At 36.8% G+C, this 13,055-nt stretch overlaps 1 protein-coding gene across 2 annotated transcripts in view; it reads right to left on the bottom strand.

Moving 5' to 3' along the window:
• Positions 1 to 570: 570 nt before the first annotated feature.
• The window catches only part of LOC144957396 (uncharacterized), a 14,477-nt gene continuing 1,992 nt past the window's right edge, over positions 571 to 13,055 (bottom strand). Inside the window, exons 2-5 of one of the 2 annotated variants that reach the window (XR_013642151.1) lie at positions 11,191 to 11,392; positions 9,304 to 9,519; positions 3,926 to 7,069; positions 571 to 2,522 (exon numbers count right to left, since the gene is read on the bottom strand). Coding sequence is in view for 1 of the 2 variants with exons in the window: in XM_078888663.1 (XP_078744789.1) it covers positions 5,766 to 7,069; positions 9,304 to 9,519; positions 11,191 to 11,392 (1,722 nt within the window). In the remaining variant the exon portion in view is untranslated. Of the gene's footprint in view, positions 7,070 to 9,303; positions 9,520 to 11,190; positions 11,393 to 13,055 lie in introns of both variants that reach the window. The other variant, XM_078888663.1, reaches the window with a different exon arrangement.

Raw genomic sequence — 13,055 nt, 5'->3', positions numbered from 1 at the left:
AGGTCCTCGGTTTGAGCCTAACTCAGCTCATTGTTGAGTCCTTGGAAAAGACTCTTTACTTACATTCTCTCACTACACAGGTGTAAAATGAGTACCCGGCAGTTAACAGCATTGTCTCTGTCAGAAAAACAATTGTAAAACCGTCTAACAGGCGCCGAATCTCGTTCCATATGTTACGTGTTGGTCAGAGACCCTTTTGTAAAGCGCTTTGAGGATGTTTAGTGGATATTGTGCTATATAAAAGCTCAAGTTAACAAAAAAAACAACTCAAGTTTGATCATAGAGTTGTGTATCCAAATTTCTTTCATATTTCAGGTCTGAGACTTCTCGACCAGTTCAGGGGCGTTATTTTCATTGATCTCTCCTTTTGGTTTAAAAAGTGTGGTTTTTCATTTTCAGCTCCAATCGTATGGAATTCTTTACCACCAAAAGCCCGACAATGTTTGTTTGTTTTGTTTGTTGCTTTAGGTCTCTTCCAACACAACTGAGGTTATATGAGAGACCTCTGAAACAAAAAAAAACAAGCAATCTAACAAAAATAGTACAAATGTCAATCAAAAGCATAACCTAAAGATATCATAAGCTAAATTATAAATAACCAAGAACAAACAGGCAGAGGATTTACAGGAAAAAAAATATCCCCTGTCAAAAATACAATCACAAACCAAAGAAGCAGGATAGGCTAGTACTAGTAAAGAGAAGAAGAAACGACATCACTATCGGATCGTACACCCATGCGAACATCATAGGTATATGATTCAAGGGTGATGCTCCCATCCAACCACCCGCTGCCCGACAATGTAAAAGTCTGTAAGTCTTCAAACGGCATTTAAAAAAACAATATTTTTCGATCTGCTTATATTGATTCTGTAGTCGAATGAATGAACCTGTATGAAACCAAAAAACTATTTGTATATAATGCGCCTCTGAGCACTATTTGTGGATACTGGCACTATATCAAAATATAAAAAATAAATAAATAATAATAATAATAATAATAATAATAATAATAATAATAATAATAATAATAATAATAATAATAATAATTAAAAAAACTTTTCTGACCAAAATAAAAAATGCGGAGCTTGTCAGAATACTGCAAGTATGTGTACTTATCTATTTATGTACTAGCCTGATAAACAAAATTGTGACCATCAATAGCACCAGATTGGTATTATGTCTTTGTTTTTTGTTTTGTGTTGTTTTTTTAAAGGGTTGTACAGCGCTTGCAACACATTTGGTTTGGGTCATATCAGCACCAGTAAAAAGGAAGAAAATGGAGTAGTAAAAAGTTATAGAATTACAATTAAGCAGCCAAGAAAAAGTAAGACAAAGGGGAATTAAAAAATAGGGTTCGAAATCTAAATGATCTGAATTTGTTACTCGGGTTTGATATTAAATGAAAACACTGACAACATCTAATGAATTTGCGATTGCACAATAACTGATGGAGGTACAGAGTTGAACTTTTAGATTCACAACGTTTTCAAAATTTTAAGACAGCATGCAATGTATCAAGCAACCCTGTCAGACAGTTGATAAGAAATAAAGAAATGGAGAAAAATGTGCGAACTAGAGTTTTGAAACTACAATAAACTAATGCCCACTGTATAGATTATTATGTGCACATGTATTTATATAACAATAAGAATGATAAATTGAGAACTTGCATAAATTGAATTTGATCTTTAACTAACAAACATCATAAAAATCAATTGGAAATACATTTTTTTTTAAAAGGATTTTTATCAACGAGACTTAAGCATTGTTAACTAAGAAGTAAATGAAAATATTAATAAACAACAATAATAATAAATAAAATGAATATAACAGCTTCAAAAAAGAACAAAATGCGTTTTAATTGTTTTTTGTTGGCTGAAGAAGGGTTTTGAGCCCAAAACGTTCTGTGTTTGGTATTTTGCTCTCTGTTGAAGCTGTTATATTTATTATTGTTTATAGTCCACAGCTTCTAGTTCTAGCAGTTTAGTATCACTTTGAATTTATCAACCTTTCTTTTATTTCTACTTTTTTTCTGCTGTTCCTTCTGACAGTAGACACAATAGAAAATGAGATTAGCGGAAGAGTAGCGTCCCTTGATTGGACGTCACCGGTGAAGAAGTTATTTGTAAACAAACCAACTACAAGTCAAGCGCTCCAAATAAAAGAAATATTCATATTCCTGTACAAAAATGCATATCATAATCAACGTTATGCATTTTTGTACAGAAATATGAATAATAAATTTTGTATTTGGAGCGCTTGGCTTGTAGTTGGTTTGTTTACAAATAACTTCTCCACAGGTGACGTCCAATCAAGGGATGCTACTTTTCCGCTAATCTCATTCCCTATATGCACATTTTCACATATCCCTTGACAAATGAATTGATCGACATGAATCCCACATTCAGTGTAACTCATCAATATGGTCTTCACCTCGTAACCAAATGAAGCCAGGTTCAAGTCCAACCCACAATTCTGTGTGGCCTTGAGTTGAGCGAGTCTCTTCAACCGAGCTCAGGAGACTAAATCAAACAAGAAGAAAAAATAAATCTACGACATATCTATCATTAGGTTTGCCAAGTCAGGAGCTTATATTTTTCTAATATAGGGAATGAGATTAGCGGAAGAGTAGCGTCCCTTGATTGAACGTCACCTTACAGAGAGAACGTCAATTTAGTTTTGTGTATGCTTCTCTCGGTGAAGTGTCTCAAGCCGCTTTCACCAGAAGCGAGGACGAGAGACGCATGCGCACAACCAACATGACGTTCTATCTCTAATAACTTTTCCGCCGGTGACGTCCAATCAAGGGACGCTACTCTTCCGCTAATCTCATTCCCTATATTAGAAAAATATAAGTATAAGCAGACATAGGGGGAGAGAAGACACAGTATGGACCCCCCTGCCCACTATGGGAGGTCAGGAACCCCACCCAGGGTAATCAAACTGACAATCCATGAAAGCAGTCTGCACTATACATAAACAATACTATTTCATGTGTGTTGATGTGACGGATGATGTAGCAAAGTAACAAAGCAATGCAGCACGGCAGTTTACATTAATAAGAATTTCTTTTTGGTTTAAGCCTAGAAAAAACTACCCTTTAAATATATCAAATAATTATCATATACTTTCATGCATTTATTAGTATTAAACATAAATTCGTCCTTAATACTTCACTATACATGTAATTCTTTTTAATTAGTGATCATAGAATAAAAACCCCAAAAAATTAACAAATAAAATACTACTACTACTACTACTCCTACTACTACTAATAATAATAATAATAATAATAATAATAATAATAATAATAATAATAATAATAATAATAATAATAATAATAATACAGTGCAACACGAAAATATCATGGAAATCTCGAACACATGTAAACCCCCCGTTTTTATCCCTCTATTTTCATTCTGGCAACACGAAAATTCTTTCGCCTTGTGTTTGTATTGAATGGAAAAAAGAACTGTCATTGCTCTCTATGTGGCCTTAAATATATAATGAGTGTGTATGTGTGTGTGTGTGTGTGTGTGTGTGTGTGTGTGTAGGAGGGTTGTGAAACATGTTTGGCCAGTGTCTGATGCATGAGACGCATCACTCTAATGTGTACCAGTACCAGTGGAGGCTAGCGAGGCATTGATGACCCAAAGCTTTTACAAAGGTTAGAAGAGAGGTGTGAGAGAGATAAGTGAGGAGTGGTAGGAATTAGGTACAGGATTGTTTTGTTTTTAAGGCTGTAGGCATTGCAACACATTTAGGTCAAATCAGCACCAGTAAAAAGATAGAAAATGGGATAGCAAAAAAATCTAAAAATACAATTAAAGCACCAAGAACTGGGGAGACAAAGGGGAATTAGTTCAAAAAGGGAACAGATGTAGATTCCAAGAGCACACTATCAGTGTACTTAGTTTGAGCTTACCTAAATGTCACATCCTGACAAAAGCAGAGGTCCCCACAAAGAGAACACACTCAAATGTTTGTTTGTTTTTTTGTTTGTTTGTTGCTTTAGGTCTTTTCCAACACAATTGAGGTTATATGAGAGACCGCTGAAACAAAAAAACAAGCAATCTAACAAAAATAGTACAAATGTCAATCAAAATAATAACCTAAAGATATAAGCTAAATTATAAATAACCAAGAACAAACAGGCAGAGGATTTACAGGAGAAAAAAATATCCCCTGTCAAAAATACAATCACAAACCAAAGAAGCAGGATAGGCTAGTAAAGAGAAGAAGAAATGACATCACTATCGGATCGTACACCCATGCGAACATCATAGGTATATGATTCAAGGGTGATGCTCCCATCCAACCACCCGCTCACTCAAATGTTTACAAATCATAATATATGTAAACAAAAACAATGCAGTGCATAACAGAGAGATGATTTACAAGACAAAAAATATCATCTCCCAAATCTCTAACGATACATTGTTTCCCTCCCAGCCAGGCTTAGGACAAAACCAAGTAATCTCATTCCAAAGCAAGACAGAAAGCATGTTGGAAAACAGATAGAGGAGGATAGAAGACACAGTATGTACCTCTCTGCCCACCATGGGAGGTCAGGAACCCCACCCAGTAGGTCTTGGATTCATAGGTTCAAGACATCGCGAGCTGAGTGTGTAATTAATAATGAAACATGCATGCACTATCTTCTAATTATATATAAAATAATAAATAAATATGGCTGCGCAGTCTCTATGGGCGTTCGCCATGAATGTGTGCGTCACTTCAAGTTTGTCAGTCTGTTTGTATTATCCAGTTAGTAATCTGACTCCATAAATCTCTGTCTAGTGCAAACGTTCTTAGCTTTAGAATGTCATCATGTGTGTTAAGGTGCTGAGGCAGTTGGATGTTTCCTTGTGTTGTTGAAATCAGTTCTCCGGCTGTTGTTTCTAAATGCATTTGATATTAATTGAGATCTTGATTCATTGTTGTTGGAAGTGAAGTTGGTGTTGGGGAGAGTAGAAGGAGACGAGTTTTAAAAATTGAAAATATCACAGGTGAGTTACTTCACTAATCTGGGAAAAAAGTGTTCTTTTGGTAAATGTTTGCCTGGATCGACGACAACGTCAGTAATTTCAAAGTATTTGACTCCTTGTTTGAAGTAATCATCCATAGCACACGTAAAGGGGAACATTATTCCACCCGTTATTGAATGAAACAAGACGCACTTAACTCTACATCTCATTATAATGGGACTGCACTGAAACAACCCACGTTTACCCCCCCCCCCCCCCCCCCTTCCACACATTCTTCTTCATATTCTTTGTAAAATACCCAACACGGAAATCCCGAAAACATGGATCTCAAACAAACAAGCCCCGTCACAACTTGTTCGAGATTTCCATGATGCACTGTAATCTATGATGGGAATTATTTTTTGTATGACTGTTATTATCATTATAATCATTATTTGGGCACATGTCCGCCAAAACTTCATGTTTACAGAGCATTTAATCATTTTTATTCAAACAGACATTTCGCATACAAGCACTAAAAATAAATTAATTCATATTTATATAAATAAAACAAAAGTAGGGAAGTCAAATGTTGAATAAGAAAGCTCTCCTCTGCCTCCAGCTGTGTTATAAATGTAAACAGGGAGTCTTGTCAAGACTCACACATGATGCAAAAAGGACATCCAATAAAATGTTAGACTGATTTTTAAAAAAAAAAGGGGGGGGGGGGGGGGGGTAGAGAGAGAGTAGGAGGAGGAGGGGCTGAGAGGGAGAGAAGAGATTTAAAAATTGAAAATATCACAGGTGAGTTACTTCACTAATCTGGGAAACGTTATTCTGAGAAAAGTGTTCTTTTGGTAAATGTTTGCCTGGATCGACGACAATGTCAGTAATCTCAAAATTGAGCCTCTTGACATGTTCACTGTGACCAGTTTCACATTCCACTGCAGCTGTTTCACTATCCAAAATGCCTGCATTGTCGTCGTCTCTTTTTTTATCAATCTCATCCACACCGATGAAATTATGCCCAACAATGGAAGAAAATGTTGACGAAGATCGTCGAACCATCAAAGGGAGATTATTCACAAATTTTTTATCAGCAATAATTGCGGAAGACTTATCAACCCAAGATGAATCCATTTCAACTTTACTCCGATTTCGACATTTTTCCCAGGTGGCAGATTTCCTTCTTCCTAAAGGAAACAATTTTTCTTTGTTTGATTTCAAAGTGTCCTCTTCATTTGAAATAGAAGTTGTGGTTGACAATATACCAGTCGATCTTTTACCAACATTGAAAATATTTCCGAAACACCCTTTGTTTCCGTTTTCCCCATACATTTTTAGCGGAATGGTGGATTTATTTTCACTATCCACTTTTAACACTTTCTTTAGGGTTAACTTGTCACCAATGTTTTCATCGCCCTTTGAAAGACTATGGTTATGTTGCACATCAGATGAAATTAAACATTGATCTGTATTCTCATTAGTATTTCCTCTCACCGATATTCCACTGCTCAACATCGCATCTTTACTATCACCTTTATCAGAAACTGAAAGGCATTGCAAGGAATTCAAATCAGATAGATTCAGTTCTTTTTCAAAATCTGTCTTTTTGTCTTTTATTTCCAAATCTGGGAAAACAAATTCATCGCCATTACAACAGTTTTCTGACACCTCATTTGTCTTCTTTTCTAAAACATGACCACTATCACCGCTGTCATCTGCATCATTTTCATCATCCTCATCATCACAGATAATTCCACTCTCAACGTTACCTTCCACCTCTTCCTCATCCTCGTTCTTCAACGACGACAAAATATTGAACACCAACTTTGTATTTGTACGCCTTCCTTCATCTGAATCTTGTTTCAAATTACGGAGAGCAACTTCATCTCTCATTGATGTAGCACCATCATTTCCTTCCATCACGTCTAAATCTTCATTGGTATATTTGTTGACAATAACTTCCCCATTAACATTGCTGACATCCAATGCCAACACTTCTTCCTCTGGTTGATGAACGATAACTTGAATCTGCTGAGGATCGGGCACCTGCTCCAACGTCTCTGCTTCAGATTCTTCCACAACTGTTTCCAAGTTCCCTGAATAAAATAAAAATTGTAAGGAAATGTCAGTACAAATCAATATTAACCCTTTGTATAGTAATGAAAGTTCCGATGGCTTGGTAGGTAGAACACTTGCTTCACACACAAAGGGTTAGAAATCAATCCTAGGTGAGGTCTTGATTATTTTCTGACCCCACCCCCCCCCCCACCCCCTCGCTCCTCTGACCACCCAGCAGTAATTGGGTAGCTGGCTCTGTTAAGTCTGACAGAAATTATTTGACAATAGACCAGTGTCCTGTCCAAAGGGTAGCAAACAACTGCAATTGGTCCTTTCCAAAGAGTAGCAAGCAATTGCTATTGTCCATTTCATGCTACAGAAACGGGAAAATTCTGGATCCATGAGCCTAATGGGCTCCGAAGGATTACTTATATATTGTAATATTTTTTTAAATAGTGCTAAGAAAACTCAATTAATTTTCTATGTATAGTAAATGCGTCAACAATAAAATTTTGTAAAATGTTTTCAAAAAGTAATTGCGGCTATGTGGTTTAGTGGTATGACACTCGCTTTTGGATCGGAAGGTCCTGGGTTCGAGCCTCGCTTCGCGCATAGTTGAGTCTTTGGAAAAGGCTCTTTACTCACATTCTCTAACCGTACTCAGGTGTAAAATGAGTACCTGGCCGTTAACAGCGTTGTCTTTGTCCTAAAAATTGTAATATCGCCTAACAGGCGTCATGTCCCGTCCAACATGTTAAATGTTGCTGTTGACCACGGACCCTTTGTAAAGCGCTTTGAGCACATATAGTGGATACTGCGCTATATAAAAAAAAAAAGCTCAATTATCATCATACTCAGGGTAGGTCAATGTCACTGGGCTAAGCTTATCAAGACAGAATGACATTAAACTTAAACTAGAGCATTTATATAGTGCAATATCCACTAAACGTGCTCAAAGCGCTTTCAACAGCCAACAGCAACACTAAACATGTAGGGCAAGACATGACGCCTGTTAGGCAATATTATAATTTTTTCGGACGAAGACAACGCTGTTAACCGCCAGGTACTCATTTTACACATGAGTATGGTGAGAGAATGTGAGTAAAGAGCGGTATTTCAATATTTTCTGAAAGAGGCAATGATGTTAACAGACAGGTACTCAGTTTACATGCGAGTAAAGAGCCTTTTCCACGGACTCAACAATACACAGAGTGGGGATCAAACCCAGGATCTTATGATCCGAAAGCGACTGTCATACCACAAGACCACATAGCAGCACATGTTTGGTAAAGATATAGATATCTATATATATATATTAGAAATGTAGATGTTATAAATTTCCTTTGGTCTAACAATATTATATAAGATACCCGAGTTCGATCACCCCCGCTGCTCTGTGTGGCCTTGAGCAAGCCATCTCGTCCTAGCTTAATTTGTGATGCTGCACTGCGCCTTATGCCTGGGTTATTCCAGTATTCCCTTAGAACGGACCATAGAGACAAATATTCCCTATGGGATGAATAAAGGGAATTTTTTTTTTTTTTTAAATATATATTTAGACCAGAAAACGAGATGCCATCACTCTGAAACCAGAAGATCAATTACACACGGTAGATAAGACAAGATGACGAAAATGGCCTCCAACCGAGAAAGATGGCGTTCCACCGTGTCAGCCCTATGTGCTGATCAAGCACCAAGAGGATAAGTAAGTAAGATATGACAATGTATCCAGCCCTCTGGAAGAGTGGTTTTACACTTCCAATGAGATTGAAACCAGTTTATTTACATTACAAAATTTTTGTTCCCTAATAAACATGTCTGGTCAACACTACTTTATGGATGTGAAACATGGTCTCTGACAAAGACACTAGAAAAGAAACTCAGAGAATTTGAGATGTGGACCTATAGAAGAATTGCAAGGGTATCCTGGAAGGAAAATAAAACAAATCATCAAGTACTCCAAACTTTAGGAATAACATCATTTCAACTATTAGAAAGAGGATAACCCGATATTTCGGCCACATGAGAAGGCACGACTCACTACAGAAGACCATTGCAGAGGGAAAGATAGAAGGCAAGCGTTGTTGAGGATGAAGAAGGACAAGCTGGCTTGGAAATGTCGCAGCGTACGTAGGAAGCCCCATAAATCATTGTGCGAAACTCGCAGATGAGAGAGAGAGCTGGCGAACCATTATCTCCAACGTCGTGTCCGACATGGAACATCGGTAAAGGTAAATAAACCTTAGAAAGAAATTCATCACATTATTATTACCATTTAGCTTCTCAATCAAGGCTTGTTGTTTCTCTGCCATGCTGATCATCCTCATCTTGAATCGATCACACTTCTTCCTTTGCTTCGCCGCCCACATACGCCTCCTCAAAACAAAGATTCCATATCCTGGTAGAATGACCACACTTCCTGCCACCAGGACTGCACCCGCTGCAACGCCCAGTACTGCAAACAAGACGGCGGCCAGCACCCTGCCAACTGTTTTCACAGTAAGGAATATATTATATCAAAGATAACATGGTATTTATATAAAATACAAATAAATCATTAATATTAATAATTTCTTTATGTTATCACATCAGTTTGCAGAGGGACTTGACAATATGCCTTTACATGCTCCACATAAGACAAATTTGGATATATCAGTCTCTCAGCTTTCTCTCTGGCTTTCGGATCGGAAGGTTTGAGCCTCGCTTGGCTCATAGTTGAGTTCTTGAAAAGCCTCTTTACTCACATTCTCTCACCGTACTCAGGGGCAAAATGAGTACCTGGCTGATAACAGCGTTGTCTCTGAACGAAAAAAAAAATGTAATATCGCCTAACAGGCGTCATGTCCCGTCCTACATATATTAAGTGTTGCTGTTGACCAGGGACTCCGTGTAAAGTGCTTTCAGCACGTTTAGTGGATATTGCGCGCTCTCTAAAATCTCAATTTAAAAAAAAAAATTTTTTTAATGTCATTTTCCATGTCTAATACTAATAATGTTGTTGGCTTGCAGAGTGATTTGAGGGAATTGAGGCCATTATGCAATAGAAATGGTCACTTTATTAAAAAAAAAAAAAAAAAAAAAAAATTATCAACTCTGCAATTTACCAGACCAATGACAGACAATACATTTTAAAAAATAAATAAAAATATAAAAATTCCCTTTATTCATCCCCAAGGGGAAATTTGTCTTTAGGGAAGACTGGAATAACCCAGGCATCAGCCGCAGTGCAGCGCCGCAAAGTGAACTAGGGCTAGATGACTTGCTAAAGGCCACACAGCGCAGCGGCGGGTGATCGAACTCGTTACCTTTAGGGTACGAAACAAAGACCGTACCGCTGAGCCACGCTGCCCCTTATGACTTTTGACAAACATGGTCGTATACAAAAGCCACTAGGGGCAAAATTGCGTGTGCTCATCCATCTCAGTAACCGTTCCTCAATTAGATAAAAGTTTGATATTTGGCTCTATATATCTGTGTTTTTTAAATTAGTATTATGAGCAGAGTTTTAGCAAGTTTACAATGTAAAACTCTACAAACTGTGGAGTGATCCTCAACAATATTGGAGGTTTCCACAAGACGAAGAAGAAGAAGATATAATTGTTTTAAAAATAACAGAATAATTTTTTTGGTAAATCTTCTTATCATCCACCCCATAGATAAAACGTCTTTTTAAAAAAGTCTAGCGGGGTCCCGATAGCTCGGGTTGTAAAGCACTAACTTCAGGCACAAACGGACAAGATCGACCCCAGGAGATTTTTTTTCTGATCCCCTGTCCACTCAGCAGTGATTGGGTAGCTGGGTCTATTAGATCTGTCAGAAAGTACTTTACAATAGACTCGCATTCTATCCAAAGGGTAACAAGCAATTGCTATTGCCTGTTTCACACTATAGAGGTCGGGATAAATTCTGGCTCCATGAGCCTAATGGCTATGAAGGACTACATTTGTAATAAAGACTAGATACTACATCAGGCATTTAGTATATTTCAGTACTACAATGTTAACAATGGGAGCTAAATTTCTTTCTAATGAAAAAAAAAAAAACAAACGAAATGATAACATGTTAACAATGGTCCTAGGATCCGGGTTCCCTTGGTAAAAGTGATAATACCGGATTGATAAGTTATCCCTAAGATTTGACATCAAATGCATAAAATTACCGAAATGAGATCCTCTGATCAATCTTCTGAGACCATTCTTCTCCGGCATCAGACGATATTTGCATCCAAATAATGAGAACCGATTCCAATGACTCCCAAAGAATTTGACACTGATGTACCGATCCCCGCATTTGTAGCAGAAATTCGTCTTGCACTGAGAACACTTCATGTGATCACAACCGTCCATTTTCTGGACAAAAATCTGTGAAGAAGAAACGCAATTCATTTGAACCATCTGGAATGTATTGTTTCCTTAATTTCAAATAAATGAAACAAGTGATTTAAATGATAATAATAATAATAATAAAAGAAAGAAGAAGAAGAAGAAGAAGAAGAAGAAGAAGAAGAAGAAGAAGAAGAAGAAGAAGAAGAAGAAGAAGAAGAAGAAGAAGAAGAAGAAGAAGAAGAGAATAATAATAATAATAATAATAATAATAATAATAATAATAATAATAATAATAATAATATATGATGATGATGATGATGATGACGACGACGACGATAATAATAATAATAATAATAATAATAATAATAATAATAATAATAATAATAATAATAATAATAATAATAATAATAATAATAATATAAAAAAAATGTTTTAATAATAATGATGATGATGATGATGATGATGTGGTCTTGTGGTATAACACTCGCTTTTGGATCAGAAGGTCCTGGGTTCGAGCGTCGCTCAGCGCAAGTTGAGTCCTTGGAAAAGGCTCTTTACTCATATTCTCTCAACGTACTCAGGTGTAAAATGAGTACCTGGTCATTTACAGCGTTGTAATATCGCCTAACAGGCGCCATGTCTTGTTCTACATGTTACGTGTTGCTGTTGGTCAGGGACCTTCTGTAAAACGCTTTGAACACCTTTAGTGGATATTGCGCTATATATATATAAAAAAAAAAAGCTCATGTTGAACAGTGTGAGCACAAAACAGCTGCATCAATGTCAGCATTCGTTGGAAGTCGCTGCTTTTTTTTCTCTCCTATGATCCAGACCCATACTAATACTATAAAATTTTCTTTTAGTTCTAGATGATTGTGGTCAAGTTATCGGGAATTCCCGAGACCCATTCCGTAGGTGAGGCAAGACATAAAGCAAGAGATCCAATTTCATCTGTCTAGTTTATAGAAAGTATTACTTCTCTGATTAAGTATAAAATAAGAATTACATAATAGAATCAAAAAAAAAAAAAAAAAGTTTATACAGTGGAACCTCCCGATAGCGACATGCCACGGGACCGACTTTTTATGTCGTTATCCGGAGGTATCGTTATTTAGAGGTTTCCAAGATGGCGGTCAAAGTGGGCAAGGTAAGGCCCGTGGGACCAGTTTTTATTAACATTGACAAAACAAACAAAACATTGTAGTGTATTCCTCTTAGAGGGTTCTTGTGCGTGTGTCTGGATGAGACTTTAGGTAATCTGAACTGAGTTCACTGATAGTGTGCTCCTAGAATCTACATCTGTTCCCTATTTTTAGTATCAGATATCTACGAAAACTGCCAAAAATCACCAAAATGATGTTTTTCGGAGGTTTTATCAAAAAGTGCGTCGTCATTTGGAGGTTTTTTTTTTACTGATCTTAAATAGAAAAAAATCGGGACCACGGGTCAATGTCGTTATCAGGATGTTGTCGCTATTCTGAGGTGTCATAATCGGGAGGTTCCACTGTACAATGCAATAAGGATAAAAAGAATAAACAGGGTTGTCAATTCAGAAGTAAAAAATTTTTTACCGAACTTTTACAACAAATTGACGACGACCCCTGTCTGAACGCTTAATTTCAAAGAAAAGGACATTATTGTATTTATTGTTCAGTTTAGCAGGTGATTGGAAAATATACCGAGGGTTTATAACATACGG

This window comes from Berghia stephanieae, chromosome 11 (genome assembly GCF_034508935.2).
Source record: "Berghia stephanieae isolate SIO BIC M18660-M18661 chromosome 11, UCSD_Bste_1.3, whole genome shotgun sequence".
NCBI lineage: Eukaryota > Metazoa > Mollusca > Gastropoda > Nudibranchia > Aeolidiidae > Berghia > Berghia stephanieae.
This window is presented reverse-complemented; position numbering and strand designations above follow the sequence as displayed.